The sequence below is a fragment of the Sipha flava genome, unplaced genomic scaffold (assembly GCF_003268045.1).
Source record: "Sipha flava isolate LNK unplaced genomic scaffold, YSA_version1 226_pilon_pilon, whole genome shotgun sequence".
Classification (NCBI taxonomy): domain Eukaryota; kingdom Metazoa; phylum Arthropoda; class Insecta; order Hemiptera; family Aphididae; genus Sipha; species Sipha flava.
In genome coordinates, this window is record NW_020272861.1 from 370,585 (window position 1) to 393,401 (window position 22,817).

General features: G+C 32.5%; 1 protein-coding gene across 1 annotated transcript in view; it reads right to left on the reverse strand.

The window, feature by feature from the left end:
• Positions 1-22,817, reverse strand: part of LOC112683440 (carbonic anhydrase-related protein 10) — a 200,154-nt gene that overhangs the window by 20,337 nt on the left and 157,000 nt on the right. The window contains exons 4-6 of the mRNA XM_025554488.1: positions 16,917-17,053; positions 15,591-15,782; positions 12,662-12,757 (exon numbers count right to left, since the gene is read on the reverse strand). Of these exons, the coding sequence (XP_025410273.1) occupies positions 12,662-12,757; positions 15,591-15,782; positions 16,917-17,053 (425 nt within the window). The remainder of the gene's footprint in view (positions 1-12,661; positions 12,758-15,590; positions 15,783-16,916; positions 17,054-22,817) is intronic.

The following is a 22,817-nucleotide window of genomic DNA, read 5'->3' on the forward strand; positions in this document are numbered from 1 at the left end:
AATATTAATATATACTATAAATGCGTATTAATACTGCAAGTACACGTGCAAGTTTCACACCGATTCCTCGTCAGTAATACATCAAAATGTTAATGTTTTGTACATAAATATTCGTTTCTTATTTTAAATAAAAAAGTATAAACATAATTTTAACTTTAATCGAAAGCAAATGGATTTTCGTCGAGAATGTGCGGTGTACAACAACACAGCTGTTTAGGCTTTGTTCTCTAGTCTTTACTTAATACTTTTACTGTAAATAATTTCTTAATATTTCGAAATATAATAAATTTTAATATATTTTTATTTCTTATTTACAGTAAATATGTATTTTCAAATACCGTTTATGTTTTATTGCCGAACAAGGTACTCATCACCGAATGTATTTCTCAATAAATCCATGCTCTGATAACGTTTTCTGTGGATCAAACAATAAACATTCTAAATCACAAAATTATGAACAGTACAATAGGAATTAAACCGAAAAATAAACCCTAAGGTATTGCCATCGAAAAAAGCTTAACAAAAATAATGATTTTCTACAGAAACGATTAAGACGTTAATAAACGTAGACTTTGCATAACATAAATGCATGTATTTATTGATCAGATACGTATATAAAAACAAAAAAAAATAAAAATTTAAGGAACCCATTTATAATAGTTTACAATTATCATTAGTAATATTCTCCCTTTGCTCATTATATGTGACATGTGTCTCTTGTAACATAACTTGTAACATTGTATAGCACCATATCTATAATTCAAATTGTGCATATGTATTTAAATTGAATTTCAAATCACAGTTATATAAACATTTTTTATTATAGGAGAAAAAATTTATAAAATAGTTAACGAAAAAACAAATGTATTTTATTTATTGCTTATGAAATTCATTCGAATGAATTAAAATAATCCAAAAATTAATTATAAGACTTGGATTACGTATTATGTTAGGTAGAACTTAATATGTTAAATTATAACATCTCACTTTGGTGGTAATCTAAAATATTTTTAATATAACATTTTCGATATTATTATCATGTTTTCGTTATGTGTATGTTAAGCAGAGCTAATCTAGTGAGTCTAACGTTTATCCGATTATGCGTCGTCAATGTTATGAGTTTCCATAAAGTTGAGAACGATCGTTCAGTTGTGACAGGTAATGTAGCTAAAATTTGTAAAAAACTGTAGGATTAGAAAATAAATCCAGGATATTTTAAAAAAATTGGTCAATATTTTAGTTGAACGATCTTTCTTTTGTACATTTTTGATGTTTTCTATTTAATTAGCCATATTTTAAATTCTGTTAAATTGTGGAAGAATATTACCCTCCCCCCCACAAAAAAAACTACTGCTTTTTGTATATCTTTTAAATCAATAGTATTATTTAAGTATCTTGGAATAAATTATTATAATTCAGATAAAACATGATTGTAATTAAGAAATTAACAAATATAAGTAAAATGTTCCAGAAAATAACAAAATATTGATCTTTTATAAAGTTTTCCGACTAAAATATTATCACGCATAGACTGATGATTTACATATTTAATTTTACATTTATATATACGAGTAAATTGAAATTTTTATTGGAAAAAATTGTATTCTATACTACAGTAATAAATAAATGTAAGATTTACAACTACTGAAGAAAATGTTCAGTTGGTCAGAGGGTTGACCAACAAACCTTCCTGTATAAGTGCCTGTGATTATTAAATCCTTTCGAGACACCCTGTATAAACACGTATATATATATATATATTATTTTTAAGTATATATGAGTATGTGATATTACTTCGACGAAACTATTTCCAATTTATAATACGTGCAGGATACGATGCGTGAGAGTTGTCGTTACGACTGCTGAAGTAGGTATCTACTAGCCGTAGATCGAGGCAGCAGATAGACGATGATTTCAAAAGTTTTATTCGTCACAAGTTATATGAACGTCTATCCTCTAAGGACTTGCATCCGGCGCTAGGTTCTCGTGGTGGGCAAGTGACGACAATCCTTTTGGAAAGTTATTTATTTTTAAAATCGATATCTTTCTTGTTCAGCTAATTTTCATTTTGCAACGCGACTTCGACGTGATATTATATAGTAGTTTTTATAACGGCCACGGTCGGACAAAATAACAATATAACAACACCTTAACCGAATAACCGATTCGATTTACGTACTGTTGAGAAGTTCGACGAAAACGTTTAACCCGATTATGTTTTTATAACAAATCAATATATTTATATAATATTTTATTCTGTTTTTCTCTCGAAACATATCGAGGATTCGTAGAGTGACATTTTCTCCGTGATCGCTTGAAACGAATTAACACTACAGTTAAAACGAAATGTTGTTCAAAAGCCCGTATATAGATTTTTGTTTGGTTTTAAATTAAAAAGAAAAAAAAAAAAATGAAGATTTTTCATATCAACATATCGTTATATGTTGATTTTAACAGTCCTAAATGGACTAACGGTAATGTCCAATTATTTAATTTCACTCTAAAAACCACATCCAACGTCGAAGCGTAATGAACATAAACAAACGTGTTCGAATGAAATCTAATTGAATTTCAGCGATTGACTGGATATATAAATATATCAATAAATACAGTAAAGTAGATAAGTAAATCAGTAGAAATAATGCTGTTTGAAAGTACCTACATATAATTCTTTACAGTCTAAAAATTTGACAGAGTTAGTTTTTCAATCGATCCGGGATCGATTACGGAATTTTTAATTGTTTTTTTTTTTTTTTTTTTTTGTTAGACGGGTAACGTGCAACTGTTTTGTTGTGTACGCACCACCCCGCGAAAAAACAGTGCTGAACATTCGTTATTTATACCACCCTCCGCGTTGATGGTTACTTTTTTCGATTTCCTTTCGACCACCTGTATTTGTATAAAACTATGTTCATTACGAACGAACGTCTTGTTCAAATTAAACGCTATTACCACAAAATTCATCAATTATATATATCGCAGCCGAAAACGATAGTATTTGACTTTTTTTTTTGCCGTGGTGCTTGGTGGTTCCCAGTTTTATGTTTCGGGAAACCTGGAATAACGTAATTAAATGTCTACGAAACTTTTGACCAAAAGAATATGTATATATAGAATTGTACCACAAGATGTATAAATTTTACTTTCGTATTATTTAACTAAAGCCGGGTCGAGTTTAAGTATCGGTCGAGTCAATCTAAAAACAAGTGACTATTGTTTTTTCTCGTTATTTTCCAATTGTGTTTCCACGTAATTGTTTGTAATTGCATTGGAAGTTTTATGGAGAACAACTCGTGGACCCGGGTTTGAGTTTAAATGTACCGCACCGTTCGGATTTTTATGGACCATTTGTAATCCAATATCAAATGAAATATACTAATATCTAAAAATTTAAAATAAATTTAAAAATTGTAATGCATGGACATAGCATAAACTTCAATCAATAGGATCAATATTGTTATTTGATTAAGTTTTTTTTTTTATCTTACTCTGTGTTCTGACCGATATACAGTGTTTTTCAATTTGTAATACAAGTGTGTTTTAAAGTGTATAATCGATAAGCTGCTCGTGGTTAATATTCAACTTTTGAAATACTTTTTAACACAAAGTTTTTCGATTTAAAACATGTTCAAAATACGTCCACGAATAATAATAGATAAATAAGTATATTAATTTTTTCGAAAAATTAAATTTTATATAGCGATCATTTCAATATGTTTAGACGAATAAGTATGATATAATATGAATAAATAATCAAAAAGTACTGAGTTAAGCGTTTAAAATACACTATTTTAGTACTGCCTTATCACGTTTTATTATTTTTGACAGTCTGCTGTACGTACGATTAAAAGAGAAATGCGTTAAAAACAACTTGGACGTAATTTAGAACATGTATACACAATGCGGATAGTGTTTTTTATATTCGACAAGTAGCAATAATAATTTATACCTCTTCTTCTTCTAAAAAAAAAAAATACAAAAATATATATTTTATGATTTTAAATCGAAATCAAAGTTGCACATGTATTAATACAATTTTAGATTTTTAGACGAGCACAAATCTGTAACCATAAGCTTTTTTATTAGACTAACTATATCGATGTAACTGTATTTTAACATAAAAAATCATAGCTAAGAATTGATAATGATTTATAAAATAAAATACTCTTATTATTTTTCACCTCCATTTAAAACCTGTGCGTATTGATTTCGATTCATTTCGTGTTTCGATTAGGTTGTTGTCAATTTTTCAGTTCTACGCTGTTTGGTTATTGTTGTTTATCTATAGGTTTAGTCGTATTACCGTTGTCCCCTTTACCGTGTCTGTTGAATAATTAAATAGCACCTATATACAAATACGTATCGCAGTAATGATCCGAAAGGCGCGTAACAATAATGAACCGGCAGACGACGGGGCGAAGCCGCGGCGGGGTGCGACATGGATATTTTAACGACGTCGTTCGGAGCTGCGGTGACTTGTATTAATTCATTGTCACCGTAACAAATAACCGCACATATATTCGTTCCGTACGCGGCTCAGGACTCGAGTTCAGGCACGTTCGTCGCGCGTTCATCCGTCGGATCCGCGTTATTGATACGTTGCCGTGACGTCGATGAACAACGGGCGTCTAACGGAAAAAATATAACCCCTGCGGATTATAGAGATTCCGGGATTATTCGCCACCTGTTGGCCCACGTCTGCGGCGAGGGCAAGTCGTTCCGAGCGAAAAGCGTCGTCGAAACGGTACTTTAAGTGAGCCGCGTGACTGTTCGTTTACCGACACCGGTCGGGTTATTCATTATCAGACACGATACACGTTTTGCTTACATGCTAAACACTTGAACATCAGTATTGAAATAATTTTTTCCGTTTGTCAAACACATTTGAAATACTTTCAGGCAGAAGTGTTTTAAATACAAAATGTTCAAACAAGATTTTTAGTTTGGTTTTTCGATTTTGACGAAATTACTTATCGTCGACGAGACGAAGTGACGATTATAAATGTTTTTCTACATATTTTAATACTTTTTAATCGAAGTATTTAAATACCTTTATTTGAAATACTTTTGTAAAGTATTTTTAACAATATTGCTGTTTTGTCTTTTACGTGCGATATCAATAGCGCGTCGCACGTCGTCCCGCTAATGGTACGATTTTTTATCCTTGCGCGACGTCACCCCGGGCTTACGGGAACGGTAAAAGCCCTGCAGACACGTAAACTTGTACGAATCGTGTATACGAAGTCTGCAAAATTTTGAAGGGAACGTTGGAAGAGGTTTGCCGATGGAAGAACATGCGACACGAATAACGATGGTCGTGAATAAAGGAAAGCACGAAGGCCTGAAACAATTGTGCCGCGATAAAGAACCGTGGAAAGCTGCAACGAATAGATCTACGTACTTCGGACGATTAAAATAAAAAAACGAAGTCTGCATAACCCCGAGGTTCAAAAATAGGGCGGCCATCGTCGAATGTATGCGTTTCGCCCGGTGACGGCTATCCTGCGTCTCGATTACATTACCTAACCCCATTGGTACACACCGATACACTTTATTCTTTTCGTAGGTTTGAACTTTTCACTTTTACACGATTGAATATTTTCAATATCGCTTCAAAATACTGCAGGCATGCCATTTATGTCCCCTAAAAGTGTGCTTGAATGATGCAGGCTGCTACTGCATTGGTTTCGGCCGAACTCACTACGGTCAAACCACTATCGGGTGCTAGAAAAACGTTAAGCGGTATAGGTTTTCTCGTAAATCTCCGGAACATTTCAAACCATTAATTACGTTAATCTGCTTTTAATTTTTTTTTTTTCCACTTGTTAATTCGCATATTGCTGAGTAATGATGACTTTTTTTTTTTAATTCTTTGAATTATTCTTTAATCCATACAATCAATACTTATACGATATTCAATTTCGATTGACCAATAATGAAGTATTAATTTTTTACCATAAGTTTATTATTACGTATAATCGTTCCGAACGAAAACGTAATGATAACAAATCAATAGTTACGAACTGTTTCATTAAAAATCAAACGCAGTGGAATTTTAGTTCGCGAGTATTATAACCAATCGAATAACTTACCGTTTTCATGGAATTATTCAATAAAATAATTTTTTTTATAATTTAATTTAATTTAAATTTTATAATTTCTCGATTTAATAAAATAATAACATGTTTATCTGTTCGCACTGCAGACATTAATGCATTATTTTGTTAAAAAGTGTTTTTGGAATTTGTTATTTTTTTTTTTTTTTGTATAGATGAATTGGTGTTGGTTAAAATATTGTTTTTCGGTACCAAAAATTGATTGACGTGGACCCGTGTGGCAGCTATTATTGAAGCATCCGACGCCGATCACGTTTTTGGCTTTCGTCATCCATCATCGAACAGGGAACGCGAGCGGTCCGGACGACGTCTTCCCACGGTACTATCGGTCTGTTTTTTCAAAATTGCGTAACGACAACTATCTTAGCGACTACGCGCCGCGTGAATTTGTAAACTGCGTTGACGTTCATCATTACAATCGTCGTTTGTTCGTTTTTTTTTTTTTTTATTATTATTAATATACATTTATTTAGTGTAATTTCTAAAACATACTCGTTGTACATCGCATACCCTCCGACACGTACACTGTGTCAGATTTTCAACTACATATTCAGATTTCAAGTGATTTTTCAGTAACATTTTTGTGATCAAAGTGTACTTTTATTGCGGTATTGCTGATCATTTTTCAAATTTATTCAATTTATGCTTTTAATGATGCACAATGTTCCAAGCCCTAAGTATCGCTGATCACACCGTCTTAGTTGTTACGGAATAATGATGCCGGTGCAATACGTCCAAACGCGTGAAATCGATTCCTCGTAAAGGTAAACGTTTGAATAACAATTTAACGTGGACACGCGTGCAACCGCTATGATATGAGTTATGTAATTCGAATGACATGATTTTAAACGAAACATTAACGTTATGCTGTATGTTATTACATATTTTGTCGTATGGGCGGACGGGACAAATAAGTAAATCAGTGCCTATTGAAACAAGTGATGGTACATTATTGTATGATCGTTTATAAACACACGTCGTAGGTCGTATAATTTAGTTGACCTCCACGGCCAACTAGAATTAATATTATAGCGTTTCCATTAACTACGTGACGCATGGTACAAATTAGAGCTTCCTATTTTACGTGCGCACGCTTTCACGTATTCGCATGAAAATATGAAGCCATTACCGGATCCAGGATTTTATTTTTTGGGGTGAGGGGTTTGAAAAATGTTTTTCCTTGGGATATTTTTTATAAAATTGCAGTCAGTGATTAATAATGAATTAAGATAATAGTTAGTAATATAATAAATTAATTTAAATCTAAGACTACTTATTTCTTGTATAAATAAAAATACAAATTATATACTTTCCTTCATATTTAAAAAAAAGAAATTTTTTTCTTAATTCATAAATTTAGTGATTTTTAATATATATTTCCCCTTCCACAGACAACTGCCAATGTATGAAACCGTGAACCTCAAAAATTCGTGTACACGTGTAATTATTTACGTGTATATTCACGGACTCATGTATTTTAGTGTTAATGTTTTCTTTAAATCCACAATATTTATGAACATTTAGACGTAACGGTTAAATTAATTTAAATGACATGAAATACACATTTCATTTGATTTACCTAAGTATTTGATACATTTATAACAACAAATTTCAAACAAACTAAAAACAGAAACAATACAGCACGGTTGATTAAATTGTAAATTTTTAAATTATAACCCATTATTTAAGTTTGACAGTTAAATGTTTGAAGTTGAGGTACGTAAATGCAATTGCTTCAATATGTAACAATGTATAGATATAAATTATATTTTTCAGGGCCTTTGTTGGTCGGAGGCCTGACCCTATTACCTATTAGTTCGGGAAACCTGGGCTCGTGCCCTTAATTGACCTATTTATTATATTCGCACTGCAGTATAACATAAAGATCCCTTAAACAAATATTCATGAACACATGAATACACTAACATATGTAACACGTATAATCAATTTACGTGTATTAAATTTACGTGAATACAAGTTTTTCATTCTCGTGTTCACGTACGTATTAATTCACGTTTTCAATCGAGATCTCTAATACAATTCCATATAAAATGTAAATTTATAATACATATTTAAATGTTTGCACAAATGAATAAGAAGTGAATAAGAGATTGAGACATGAATGTTTGTGTGTGTGTGTGTGTGTGTGTGTGTGTGTGTGTGTGTGTGTGTAAGTGTGTAATGTCGTGTAGTATGTACAAATTTCAAAGTTCTTGAAATACTTGTAAGAAATGCTGATCCCAAGCCTGCAAAGGAATCTATCACTCCATTAAAATTGAAGCAATTAAAACGGTTTGTAAATATTTTAAAGAATTAGAGCGAAACTTCTAGTCCAAGTTATATACAGAGTTGATAAATAATATTGTTGTATTAGCCTTTTAAATTTAACCAATATATCATAACTCCTATAAGAAATGATTTTGAGTAAAAGAGGTCGGGTAGATTGGTTTATATTTTAGAATATTGTTGATAAAGAGTAACAAAAATTTTAAAAATATCCAGTGCCTACAAACAACAAAAATTTCATTTGAAATAAAATTTTAAATATTTCGAAATCATAAAATATCTATACAATTATAATTAACGTACATAGCAAATGATTTAAATCGCTAAAAAAATAGTAAATATTAAAAAATATCGTTTCACGCAGAATCAAAAAATAGGACTAAATAGTTGTTATAAAATTGTAAATATTGTTATTTACTGGACCGGCTTCAAATTTAAAAAATATCAAAACATGTTTGATGAACTATCTTTCCTGAATACGATAAAATGATGATTTTCGAAGATAATCGGTTAGTCACCTTTATACATACGTATAGTTTGCAATAAATAAAATCGTCAATCCTATATGTTTAAAAGGAAACACGTGAAAAAAAAAAAATAAAAAAAACAGAATAGGATTTATTAACAAACAACTCTTGTTTTTCCCTGTGTGATGTTTTGAATACGAATCGCTTTTTGGATAGGTACATATTGTTTTTCGGTTCACCGCCGCCAGCGGTTTCTTGTATTGCGTAGTTACATATTTTAATAATATAAACGGCGCCCAGTGCAGAGCAGTCGAAACAGTTATAGAACGGAGAGATTGGTCTGGGGTGTACTGTTAGTGCACCGTTGTACGTATGCACAAGTATACGGTAGGTAGTGCAATGAATACTTAAAACAATCTCACGTTACTGTCCGTCCCTTCACCCTACTGGCGCGTGCATTTCCTTTATGTTTTCCTGCGAGAAAACGCGATATCCGACGGCGGTAAAATCGGACGAATTTTTTATCGTCACGTTTTCTCTTTCCTTTTTCTTTTTACAGCGTACGATTTGATTGAATTTTATTTTACTTTATTTTTTTATTTTCCACCGCTTTAATAACGGTTTTCTCGAACCGGTAAAACGCAAAACCCTCTTGTGGATTATTAAAAATTCGAAACACCTGTACTACGTCATCGTATAATACTATTGTCCCTACCCCGAACACACTTGCACACCGACCGGTATTTGATGACTCGGACACGTTTGATCTTCTTCCAACGAGCTGAGCGAAATACGATTACTTTTAAACACGAACGAGATATTATGATTTTCAATTATAATGAGGCGTATATTTTTCAGTTTCGCAGAAACAATAACACTTTGTTTACATTAGCTGGTTAAAAGTTTCGTAGGATTTTCAACACCACACGTTTGGAGCTATACATTTCAGTTTTATTTTTTCCTCTCCAAAACTCAATACTAATAATATAGGACTTGATATTAATTCCAAATAATTTTTCCCGAGTTGATTTAGAAAAACGTTTTTTGATTTTATCACCTAAGTGTTTTATTTTTTTGTTATGCCTGTTCAACGAGAAGGTATTTTATTTCGACAGAATTAAATAGCCGCGTAAAATTCTTTCGGGATACCGGTTATCCGAAAAATGTACTTACTCTGTGGAAGCAAAATTCCTGATTTCTGCGTTCTATTTATTTAAGATGGTTGCTAAAGCATGAGCATTCGGGGCATGGCTGTTTTCCCCGGGGTCAAAGCTATAATTTTTATGTAAATTTTATTCTTGTCGTATACGAAATACGGTATATATTGAGTTATGAATGTTTCGGATTTTATCGGGCCATTAATCGCGTACAACGACGTAGACAGTACATTTTCGAAAAGCATGTAAGCATGCAAAAATATAAGACGATCTCTAATTCGAATTTTTGAATCCACACAAAATGCTATAAAAACCATTAAATGTTTTAAGAAGTAAAACAAATGTCTTTAAAATTAAAAAAAAAAAAAATGTTAGCTAATGATTTATAATAATTCCAGTTTAATTTTACAAGTGTTTTTCAGACAAAAATGTAAATGCAGTATTAAATAACTTTCCGCTTTTGCATAATATGTTTCATTTAATTTTAAAAACGTACATATTTGAATACACGACATAATCCGTGAAAATGATCTGTCATCAACAAGTGGTTTTCCGTAGTTTTTAATTAATTTTTTTTTATTTACTTAACCCTCACTCTGTATTAACATTGTTTCGAAAACTATTCGTTGTACGAGTACGGTGGCGAAGAACATTATAAGTTATAGCCATTGAATTAATAAACTCCTATAGATAGTGTAATCTTATGAGCACTTAAAAGTGCATTAAGCTTTTTGTTGATCTTAAATACCTTATATGTTATTTTCGTTCATTAAGTTTTTAAAACTTTAAACTTAATGTGTTTATAAGGAATCGTTTCTACGAAATGTATCGAGTTTTTGTTGAAATTATTATCCCTTCTTAATAATTACACACACACACACACACACACATTAACGTTTAATTCCTTCTCAAAATTTCACTTCTGGTATTAGTACTCTGGTGACCTTTGTAGATCGAGGAATATTCGGTTTCTATGAGGTGCTCGGAACTTATGACTATAAATTAAATAATTATCGTGCTTAATGGGCTATAAACATTGTCATTTCCACTGAGCACAATATCTACCATGCATTGACTTCAGCCGCGACATGTTCGTAAGACAATATAATCCGACCAATGCTTATACAATGGTTTTTCACGGAATACGTGTTTAACTATTCTATCGCGATTTACCAACGGTAAATATTTAAAAACACAAACTAGCTCATAGAATAATTATTTATCCTTATATGATGTAAATAAACACTTTTACCGGTTTTTTTTTTTTTTATAATTAAATTTATACTAAAAACAAATGCTTCTGTGTGATATTAGAACGAGTGAGAAAGAAACAATCAACAGACTATCAGAATATAACATTTATGTTCTAATGGAAAGTGACATGCGACATTTTGCTATTACGCGTTGAAACACGTTTTATTATTTTTGAATATTAATACTAAAATTTATATTAGACTAAAATATCCCAATAAGATTTATGCGTAGGTATATAATTTATATTTTGTTCATATATACATTTTTCTTGAAGAAATAATTTATGCTTTTATAGTCATTGGACGTTGCGGCTTTTTTTTTTATTTTTATTAGTTCTTCGAACTCGTCTTTATTGGTGATTTTTACTGCAGATTATGAATACGATTTGAATAATATGTTTAAGTAATTGTTTTTTATAATGATTAGTTATCTATCAGATTATATGTCGAAACCATTTGTTGGAAAAATAATGTTTCTAGACAAAACGATTATCGATCGGTACCAAAACAGTGATTTCTCGATTCGACGTCGTATCATAATTACTGTTGTTGTTTATATTACTATTATTATTAAAATTATTATTAAAGGTTTATTATATTACAACGTAATTGTTATTAGTTTGGGTTGACATAAAACTGCGAGGGGAAACTATTAAAAATTACTACTTATTCTAGGAAGCAAGAACTTAGGGTAATATGAATCATCAGGGAATGATGATTCATAATGAATATTACATGAGAAGATCAAAAGTTGAGAAGACGACTTGTATCTGTTGTTTGATAACCGGGGGGGCCAAAGATGAGTGAATAAGGATAGTTTAGAGAAAAGGAATGAAAGTTGAAAAGGAGTTGGTGGAGATTGCACAAGTCTTCTTTTACGTGTTGGGCATAATAGGAGGAAATGTTAAAAAAAAAGGTGAAAGGAACGCGATGGGAGAATTTAATGGCCAAGCAGTTGGTAAAAAAAGGAATTAGTACTGAAAATTATATTATTTAGGACTTTTCGTCGTTAGACATGATGTTACGGTAACTGACAAAATGTGAAATGTGACCTTTATCGTTGTCGACAAACATACGCTTGTAACTGATAGGGCATCGATGTTTTATTATTTACCACACAATTGATTGCCCGAACATTTTTCTTAGCACTTACTGAAACAAATTACGGTCATTGCACGGGCGGTTAATACTGTTATTGTTACATTGATAAACGGACGGAAACGCGAACACCCGACTTTTTGCGATTTATTTTACTCAGTTCTTGTAGTTAAACGATATTCGTACACTACATGAGCTTATATTTCACGATCGATTCGAATACGTTACAATAACAAAACTACTGATTACGATACATAAAGGTAAAACACAATGTCGTCGCTTACCTGCAACAGCAACGAGACGACGACGATGCCATGCGACCTTTGCACCGCGTCCGAGTAGTTGGCGAACAGTTGCGAGTTAAAACTGAATATCTGAAGCTGCAAGAAAATAAAACAAACAGAATTTATCGGATTCGACACTGCGATTAATGTACACATATTATGTTATCGCGCAGTCGAGTACAGCTAAAGAGGGTTGAAATTTTATGACTACCACGTCTAGCGCATCAGTCTGATGGTTTTTTTATCGTTCAAACCGTGATTTGAATATCCCGTGGTATAATTTTAATACCCACAACATTTTGTACGTATATCATATTGCTTGTTAGAGACTTACATTTGTTCAAGGTGATCAGACGTTGAACACACTGTTACACCATACTAGTGTGCAAACTAGATTCAAAAACGCTTTAGTAAGCTTTGTTTCTCAACCTATGGGTCGTAAAAAATGTTTAATTGGTCGCTAAAAAATTAGAAGTTGGTGTTTTAATGTTTTGATATAAAACTTCGAGTTTGAAATCGTATCATAACGTATTAATGAAACGTTTTCAATAAATTGTTATTCTCGGAAAACAAGAATAAATACAGAAATTTTGTAGTTTAAAGCTATAAACTTAATTTATCGATTTCGTTCACGGAAACAAATAAGTGTTTCGATAAGTTATTAGCTATGAATGAACCAGAATTTCTTTTTTTTTTACGTCAATTATCAACATTGAAAAATGTATTAACTGAACGGAACTAATTAACGGAACTGTTTTAAATAAGCAAAAAGAGTTTTATTTAACAATGGTAAGAGGAAAAATTGAATTGAGTTGGATGAGGGGCGTATTTCTTCAAACATTACGTCGATTGAACAAAAATTAAGTAAATATGGCTTTGGCTGAAGAGAAACATTGCGCCTAGAGCACGTCGGTTAAAATATTTTTTGGTCGTCGCACAACTATATCAGTTCACGCGCGCTTGGTTTTGGACTGGATCATCGCAGATCTCGCAACATCAATGAAATGCTAGGTCACACCCGAACAACGAGAATTTCGGTGTTTTTAAAACAATGCGTTTAATATTCGTAATTCCTATTCGCCATATTTTGCGTTGTGTATAGCGAAAATATAATAGTATCAACAGTATCACATCCATTGCGGCTTGTCCAATGTTAATCAGTTGCGTCTGACACGTCCGAAATTAAATGCAAACCTGCAAAAATTATGTGACCTTTTCAACGCGGTTGGTGTTTGCGTCCGATGCGTCCTTCGTCACGTCGCACGCACTCGCCGCAGGATTTCAATAACAATTTGTTTGGTTTTTCGGCGCATTCGATACAAAAACCGACGGACAAATTAATTTCGATATGCATTCAATACAGCGCTCGTCGGATGCCATTCGTATATACGTTGGACTCGCCGTTAATACGTTCCTATAAACATTATTCGATCCCAGTTATCCGTCATCATAGTCGTTCGAGTGTTTATGACGTATTTCTTCTAAAACTCGTTTCGCGAAGCATCCGCTCTCTGAATTGTTGACGAACTTTTCGCGGTGACGTTTGGATTAAAATCGACGCAGGACACAGTTGGAAACGATGAAATCCAAATCGTTCGCAGTGGACGATTACACGGTGCACAGTGCAATGACACTGTCGATCGCGTTACGATAATAGTACTCTACAATGATCATGCGCACACGGTCGGCCGCTGTCGAAACATAATAAATAATCCGTAATCCGTACTCGGATATTTGGGACCAGCAAGTTAGCCCGGAGACCACTTCGCGTGTACACGTTTTAATATTTAACAATCCCCCTAATCATACCCATGTCTATTTGCCTGCACATTAAATATATACGAGGTAGCCCACGCCGAGTCATATACTGGTGATGATATTTTCGACCAAAGCAGATGCGACGACATTTAGTTTCGGACGCGGAGGAATAGATTGAATTTTATGGGGTTGTATGATCTGTTGATAATATTTCACGTGTTATCTTAAGCCTTTACATTTGCAAAAAAAAATTTCATGTCAAAACGTATGATTATAACAATATGTAGTGATCAGGGATTGTAGCACTTGAAAACACAATAATGAGCGCAGACTGAACTATATAGCTAAATAACTAAATAATGTTTTACGAACCTTATGAATCAATTAAACCAATAAATAATTGTAAATTAAAAAAAAAAACCCACAAATACTTTGATGAAATTTGTAGATTTAGCTCAAGAAATTATTAAAAACTTAACCATTCAAAAACCACATTTCAGAATAATAAAATTTAAAATTTATAATTAAATTAATGATCAATAATGTTACCATCAATACATATTTTTAAAAATGCTCAATCAATTTAGAATTTATAATCAATTATATAATGAACTGTTATCAAAATGGTAAGGATTTTTAACTGAAAATTTAAATATTTTTAAGGTAATAAATATGATAATTATTAAATAAATTTAATGTACTTAAAAGAAAATAATTTTTTTGTGTTTAAATCCTTGTTTATATTCCTTAATTAATACAATTTTAAAATTTCAAATATTTCATAGGTATAAATATAACTGTTTATGACTAACATTATCAATTTCATACAATAACTATTTATTTAAAAATTTTCAATTATACTTCTTTCTATAAGAACACGAACATTTTATTAGAAAATATTATTATAATAATAATCATTATTATTTTATTCAAACGTAAATATGTTCCCCGTTTCTCAGGAATACTCAAAATACGATAACCTGTATACACTACGAACTTATTCAACATGGATCAGTTGCAATTTTTGTTCGCATGCTACGAATTGGGGTAAGGGAGAAAACGTCGATTCGGAAGGAAGAGCGTCGCGGACGGGAAAGGGTTTTGGGAATCGTATTCGGAATAAAATGTCTGCGTAAATCGACGTCGTTACTAAAATGATATCGCAGCTTACTTCTGCCGGAAACGAATAGCCGTTGATCGAGTGCTCGGAGCCCATTTCGTCCTGCTGACCGTAGTGTATGTGGATCTCGTACACTTGATATTTGTACGACAACGGTCCACCAGTGATGTTTATGTGATTTTTGGTGCCGTTCTCCAAGTAGAACATGACGCTGTGACCGGTGTTGCATATTATGCCGTCCACCTGTGTGAAACGGATACGAGTGTTATACACGTGTTAAAGATGCGCGAAAACAGTCCCTTTTTTTCTCCCAAAAATTAATAATATTAATACACGAATAGTTAAAAAAATAATTTTTTTTATACAAATGGAATAGTTATGTATAGAAATAAATAAATGCTTAGCCTGGAGTATTATTATAATTATCATTATTATTATTGTTATTATATTTGTAAAGTACGACCGGTTTTGAGTTTAAAATTTATCGTCAGGTAAATGCAAAGTTAATAATATCGCAACTGAATACGAACAAATCAAGGAAGAAATACTTCGAGAGAAATTGGTCTTTTTATTCATTAAAAAAATATTTTTCATGGAAATAATTATTAAAAATACAGCGAATAACACATTTATGTGATATATGCTATTAGCAAAGGACCAATTGTCCTGAATCGTATTTATTATGGAGAAACGATTAGGGATTTAGTTTTTATATTATCGATTGCTTCGTAACGGGTGAAATATTTTTACAATTGGGATACAGTGCGTATAGTTTTATAAGGCTCTTATGCTTGTTTCTGTTTTATTGTACTCGTCTTCCTTTGCTTTCCTACTATATATGTGGTTGGTCACTCTCATTCCACATTTCTATACACAGTCTTATCTTACGAATCTCTTTCATACAGCTATTATATATGTCACCATTAACTGCTCAGTCTCCTTCGTCTTACATTTATTTTCACCTACCCCGTACCTTACACCCACATATCATCTCAACTCAATTCAAACCGTCTTCTCTGACAATTCGTTATTATGTACCGATCCTAAACCATCCGCTACATACACACATCTACTAACTTATCTTCTCTTACCGCTCTATTCATCGGCGCTCGTGTCCACTGCAACAGTTTTCCTCTGTTAAGTTTTTTTTTTCTAGTGCCCGATTTTGCTTACCACACCACGCTATTCTCTTCTTTCCATCCTCCCCGAAACCACAATTCCTTTGAACTTACGATACGGAAATTTTATATTTAGTCCGGTAAGAAATCTTAGCGTAGACCGGGGACAAATCAGAAACTCACAAAAGTTTTCATCGTACTAAATCGTTTTACCCAAGACGCTTGGATAAGAAGACCTAACGAGACGAGCGTAACTCACCCGGTGTCTGTCCACGTGTAGCTCTGTCAAGTTGGGATCGTAGAGCAGTTTTTCCGGGTCCAAATTCACAGGAGACTGTCGTCGGCCCTTGTTGCATAGACTCCACTCGGGGTTAATTAAACCCCAGAACGCTGGTCCTGGAAAACATATGCACGTCGTTTATATTATCAAGAAGCAACTAATTACCGTTTTGATAGAAAGGGGGGGGTAGTGGTTGTTAAATAACGACGCACGTTTATGTGTTCACGTGATAATAATAACACTTATACAGTTACGGGTAGGTAATGTGTTAACCACCCCCTACCACCCCCACCATACATATGTGATACAAAGCGGTCCTGTCAAGCCGTTCGGGTTAATCTGCTCAAACTTGCAAGACGTATGCCTATTTGTATTTTTAAGCACAATAATTAGATTTAGTTTCAAAACATAAACTCAGTAGTGGTGTGTGTCCTGGGACGATTTGAATATTATGGACACCATTGAGATTTGTTACTCGAGCGTGCATACCACTTATACGATGATAATATTGAAATGTCTAAGACGCTTATTTTTAACATATTATTTTTTATTTTCACGTGTGTTGCTGTAAGATTTTACACAGTTTGTTCAGCCATATTGAGTAGCATTTTTGTTCGGTCGATTATTCTATAGTAATGTTAAATTTTTCGATAGATCCTGGTTATTATTGCATATAATCTAACTTCAAACCCTTTGTAAAAGGAACTAAATGAAATATGAGAACGCATTGAAGTGTCCATGAATAAATGTAACAAACAAAGGTAAATACCTAAATGTACCATAAAACCTTTTCCGACGAATGTCCAGCGATGTAAATTTTTATGGATATATAAGAAACAACATTTACTGGTACTTAATGATACGTTTTGTGGTGATTCATTGTGAAATTCCTATTCGTCCTCGTATTCGAACAGATCAGATTTATTTGGACGAGATTTGTTTCTTGATAAAATTAAGTTAATCAATCAATTTAGGTTTTTAATATTATATTACGTACGAGTACGTGACTGGAGTTTATGCGGTTTTAGTTTGTACATTTAGAACCAGTCGTTTGTCGAAAAAAAAGAAAAAAACCAACGACAAATACATAACACAAATATTAACATTACGATAAATCGAGAACTATTATCGAAGTCGCAACAACTGCAGCTTGTACTGGTTATGTAATAGTACCCGATATATACGTTAAAATATCGTCGATAAAAAAAAAATCCAATATCAATGACGTTCCGAATAAACAGCTTTAGTCACGCATAAAACGTGTATAATATAATATTACCCTCCAACCCAAAACTGGGTTTTCACCACGTGCACATTCATCGCCAGAACTTCCGGTTCTCCCCATAATGTACACACAATGTATCCCACGAGGGTAAGAATATTTTTCATAACTTTGCCGGAAACCCTACACGCACCACGGTCGTCGAACGTAATATTGTAATTGTCGTGCTAATCCGCGGAAGGGTCGGAGACGGGTTAAGGGAATTATATATTTTTTTTCGTTTTTAATCGTTTCATATTGCGACTTCGATCCCGTGTAAGTGTTATGGCGTTCAGGGTCGAACTTATCATACCTACTACTACTGATACTAACGAGATAAAAAAAAAAACGAACCCCGCACGACCGTCGCAGTACCCGTATAAACGTGTTATATGTAAGCGTTAAACACACGCACCACAATAATGTGCATACGTAATTCTGACCGTACGACGATGTCCACGAGAGGAAGGTAGGTGGGATGCTTCAACGAGCGATAAAATTAATTATGATCATGTCCTTGATTTTTCGACCGTTTTCGATAATGATATTAGTACAATACAATGATTACGGATTCTGTCACGGATCTTAGCGGATACTGTAAGTGCACATCGGATGTAGAAGACCTAGGGGCAACGCTGCTTCGTAAAAACTGATCATTTTTATATTGTTGTCAATTTGCCAACGAGAATAGCGCACACGTCAATCGGTATTCGTTTTCTCGGTACGGATCCGTACGTTTTCATAACACTTGATTCGTCGAGGATTCCAAGATTGCGATAGAGCAGATACGGGAAATCGAGGAAATCGCAAGGGAGCGAAATCATACGCTGTGTGCCGTGAGCGTGACTCTTAGTAGCTTTAACCCTCCAAATTACTGCCAAGCCTTCCAAACGAAATACAAAGGAAGTTATAAGAAATATAATGACTTTTTTTTTATCAATTTAATAAGAGGGCTTAAGCACTCTTCGAAAATTTGGAATATTTGTACCTGTGCACCGCTAACTTTGTAAACTCTCTATGCGCCGGAAAATAAAAATTAAATATGTAATATTTAATGTTCAATAAAGTAAAAATGTACTTAGTTTATATATAAAGCTTATAATTATATTCTTTTCGAAATATAATACGATAAATTTAATCGATTTCTAGTTTATTTTAAATGATTTCTTTGTTTTTTCATTCTATTTAATAACGGAAACCTCTTTATAAAGGAAAAAATCTGTTGGTTCCGAGATATTACGTTACAAGAAAGTTGTATTAATATGATAACGTGTTATTGTAAATCACGAAAAATAATCGTTCAGCGGAATTTTAAATTACGTGTAAACCGTGTGCACGTTGCCTGATAGATGGATGAGTGATGGACTTTATTCTTGTTGAATTTTCACGAAAAGTTCAATACTTCTTTAAGAAATGATGAAATAAAAAACGTCTTTGTTCATCGCCAGCGTCTTTCATTCACCTCGCATCTATCACATATATTTATATAATATTATATTATTAAGAGTAAATACACATAAATCGTGACGTTTTTATATATACTTTATGCGTCAGAAAATATTAAACACGCCAATAATGGGCGTGCTTACTTGAACATAGATAATTTATTCATACAAGGTGTATTATACAAAACACTGTACGGGCATGTTTCTTTTCATTGATATTTTTGAAATGACTTAATCAAAATTTGTATTTTCACATTTTTAAAAAATCTGTAATATATATATACATATATAAGGGCCATATTTCCCATTAGGCACGATTGAAAACTGCCTATGGCTTTCATTATTAAGGGGCTTCAGATTTTATGTGGACTTTATTTTTTAGTCAAGATATAATAATAATTTATATTAGAATTAAAAATATAGAATTTTCACCAAATAGGTACATAAAGTATATAATTCGATTGCAGTTATTAACTCCCTATCAGTCTAATATTACAGTAATAGAAAATGTAATATGAAAAGTAATATAAAAGGTCATTGACAATTGTTATCATTCTGAAATTATAAATTATATGAGATGAACATAAAACAAATATTTCCAAGTATAGAAACCATTTTAAGAAAATTAAGATCAATTCCATGAACCAACTATTGTAGTGAAAGATAATTTTCTGTATCGAAGAGAATAAAAAGAAGTAGATTATCAACAATAACTCAAGAAAAATTTTATAATTGAGGTTTACTATCAATAGAAAGTGATTTTACATCTACTTTAAATTTTGATAATGTAATTAATGAATTTGATTTTATAAATAAAAAAAAAAACATTTTTTTTTCTATATGAATATGTACGTGTATTAAATAGTACAGGAAATCTATAGGGATAGAAAAAATTGTAATTGCGTTGTAGTTTTATTTGTTAAAATATTGAGATGGTTGATTAGCAGGAGCGTATCTAGGATAATTATATGGTGGTAATAATGGGTGGGGGTTTAAACCACTGGTGTGAGGGGAGTGAATATGTTATTTTTGACTATTAGTTAGTAGGGGCCACATTTTTTTTATTTTGCTTTGGATCTCAAAATATTTATATCAGGCCCATATACATATCTTATAAATTATTCTAGGACTGATTCTTATAAAAAAAAAAAAAAATTGGATTAAAGACATTAATTTCAATCAAGTATTTATATAGTAATGAAGTTATGAAAATGAAAAAATGTCAGAAAATGACAGAAAAGTATAAAATCTACTCACTAATTTTTTTCGTATCGCTATTTGTTTTTTTTGCTCGTTATTGTAACCATATCTATACCTAATCATTGCAGAGTAATTCAAAATTGTTTTTCAATCAGGGATACTTTCGTTTGGGTTCAAACCGAACCGAGTACGAAATGTTCTCTGTATCGCAATCACACATTCGACGTTTTTTAAAAATGCCTCGATAACGAAACCACGTTATTCACCGGACTACGGCGCATGGTGACGACTAAAAACCTTATTAATAATCTAATCTAGCGAAACAAACCACTTTAATCTAATCAGTTTGATTACGCATTAATGATTATTTGAAATATGGGAGTCCTTTATGCCGCATCCTTTATTATACTAAGAGTATCGTTTAAGACAAAAAAAAGATCGAAAAATTTCTGGAATTTATTATGGGAGCAGTTTGCCCCACCGGATTATAGATGTGTACGCGCGTCAATTGCTCCATCTCACCCTCACGATAATATTGCACTGTGATGGTACACAATACAAGGATTGGAATGGGTATGTATCTTGTAGATTTTAAACGTGCCACCGTCTATTCAAACAAATTCAATTCGAATTCTCTCAACCCATGTTTAATTGGCTTGAACACTGGTATTTATTTATTTATTTTTTGACTGCTCGCCGCTGCTGTTCGTTCTCTCGACAAATATTAATAGCTTCAAAACCATCTCTCTTCCACTTTCTTTTTCCTTCTCACGGACGTATAATTGGTAGAATTCATTTCAAAGACACTTTGCCAAAGATAAATGCTACGACATTATTCGATCTTACTATTATTATTATTATTATTATTGTTATCATGGTCATTATTTATGCGTGCGCATAATTTATACGGGACTTAATTAGTTTTTTTTTTAGTATGTTATCTTGTATTTCAATGCACAAGACATCACGTGTATACGTTATAATTGATTGCGGTATACCTACGCTGTTGTACGTATCTAATGAGAAAGACAGAATTGACGAATCGAAACTTTCACAGTGAAACGGTAAGTAAACCGGAGTAGTCAGGGGTCACCACTGCTACGACGATTGATTGACCCCCGAAAAAACGATAAAGAATGCAACAAAGAAACCAAGTCGAGCAAAGGTACCGTTTTGTAAACGTATACAAATGTTTATGAATTCACGTTTTATTATGTCATTAATGGTGTTCAAAAGGCAAATACTTATTTTTCTCGTATATTATAATATAATAATTTCACATTCACTCAATAATTGTGTGGAACAAATAATTATATTTGTATAATATTGCATGTGAATAGGATTTACGCGTATTTACGTTAAAAGTAACACCACAACAATTACGGACATTATTACGATGTTATGACCGTCACTAATTTTTATGTTACAAGTACACACACTTATTGCTTGCTTTCAAGCATTTATTTTTATTCGACTCGATACTACCCAAATGCCTTAGCGGCATTAAATTTTAATATAAACATGCACCGTTGTCACAGGCGAACTTTGATAAATCGTATGTCCACCGCTTTCGATTTCAAGACCAATCGATTTAAATTCGTATCACTTAAGATACGCATAGATTTACATTTTTATTATACAGGCACATTGTTAATATTACGCATACGGTTTTCTTATGGTTTTCACAACTTACTGCTGTCGAGAAGGCCTTGCATTTTTTTTCTCGTATTTTTGTCTTACTGACCGGACGCAGCTGCAACCATTGAAATATTGAAATTTAACAATATTTTATATGGTGTTTAGTTCGACCGAATAAAAAGTTGCCTCTTTTTTTATGTTTAAATTTCAGTTGCATTGTCGGACTATATTAAAAACAAGAAGAACTAAAAATGTTTTATTCACCCTTGAAAACCATTGCAAACATCACCAATGGTCTCAAATCGACCGATAACTATAATTATTGATATTTGCATA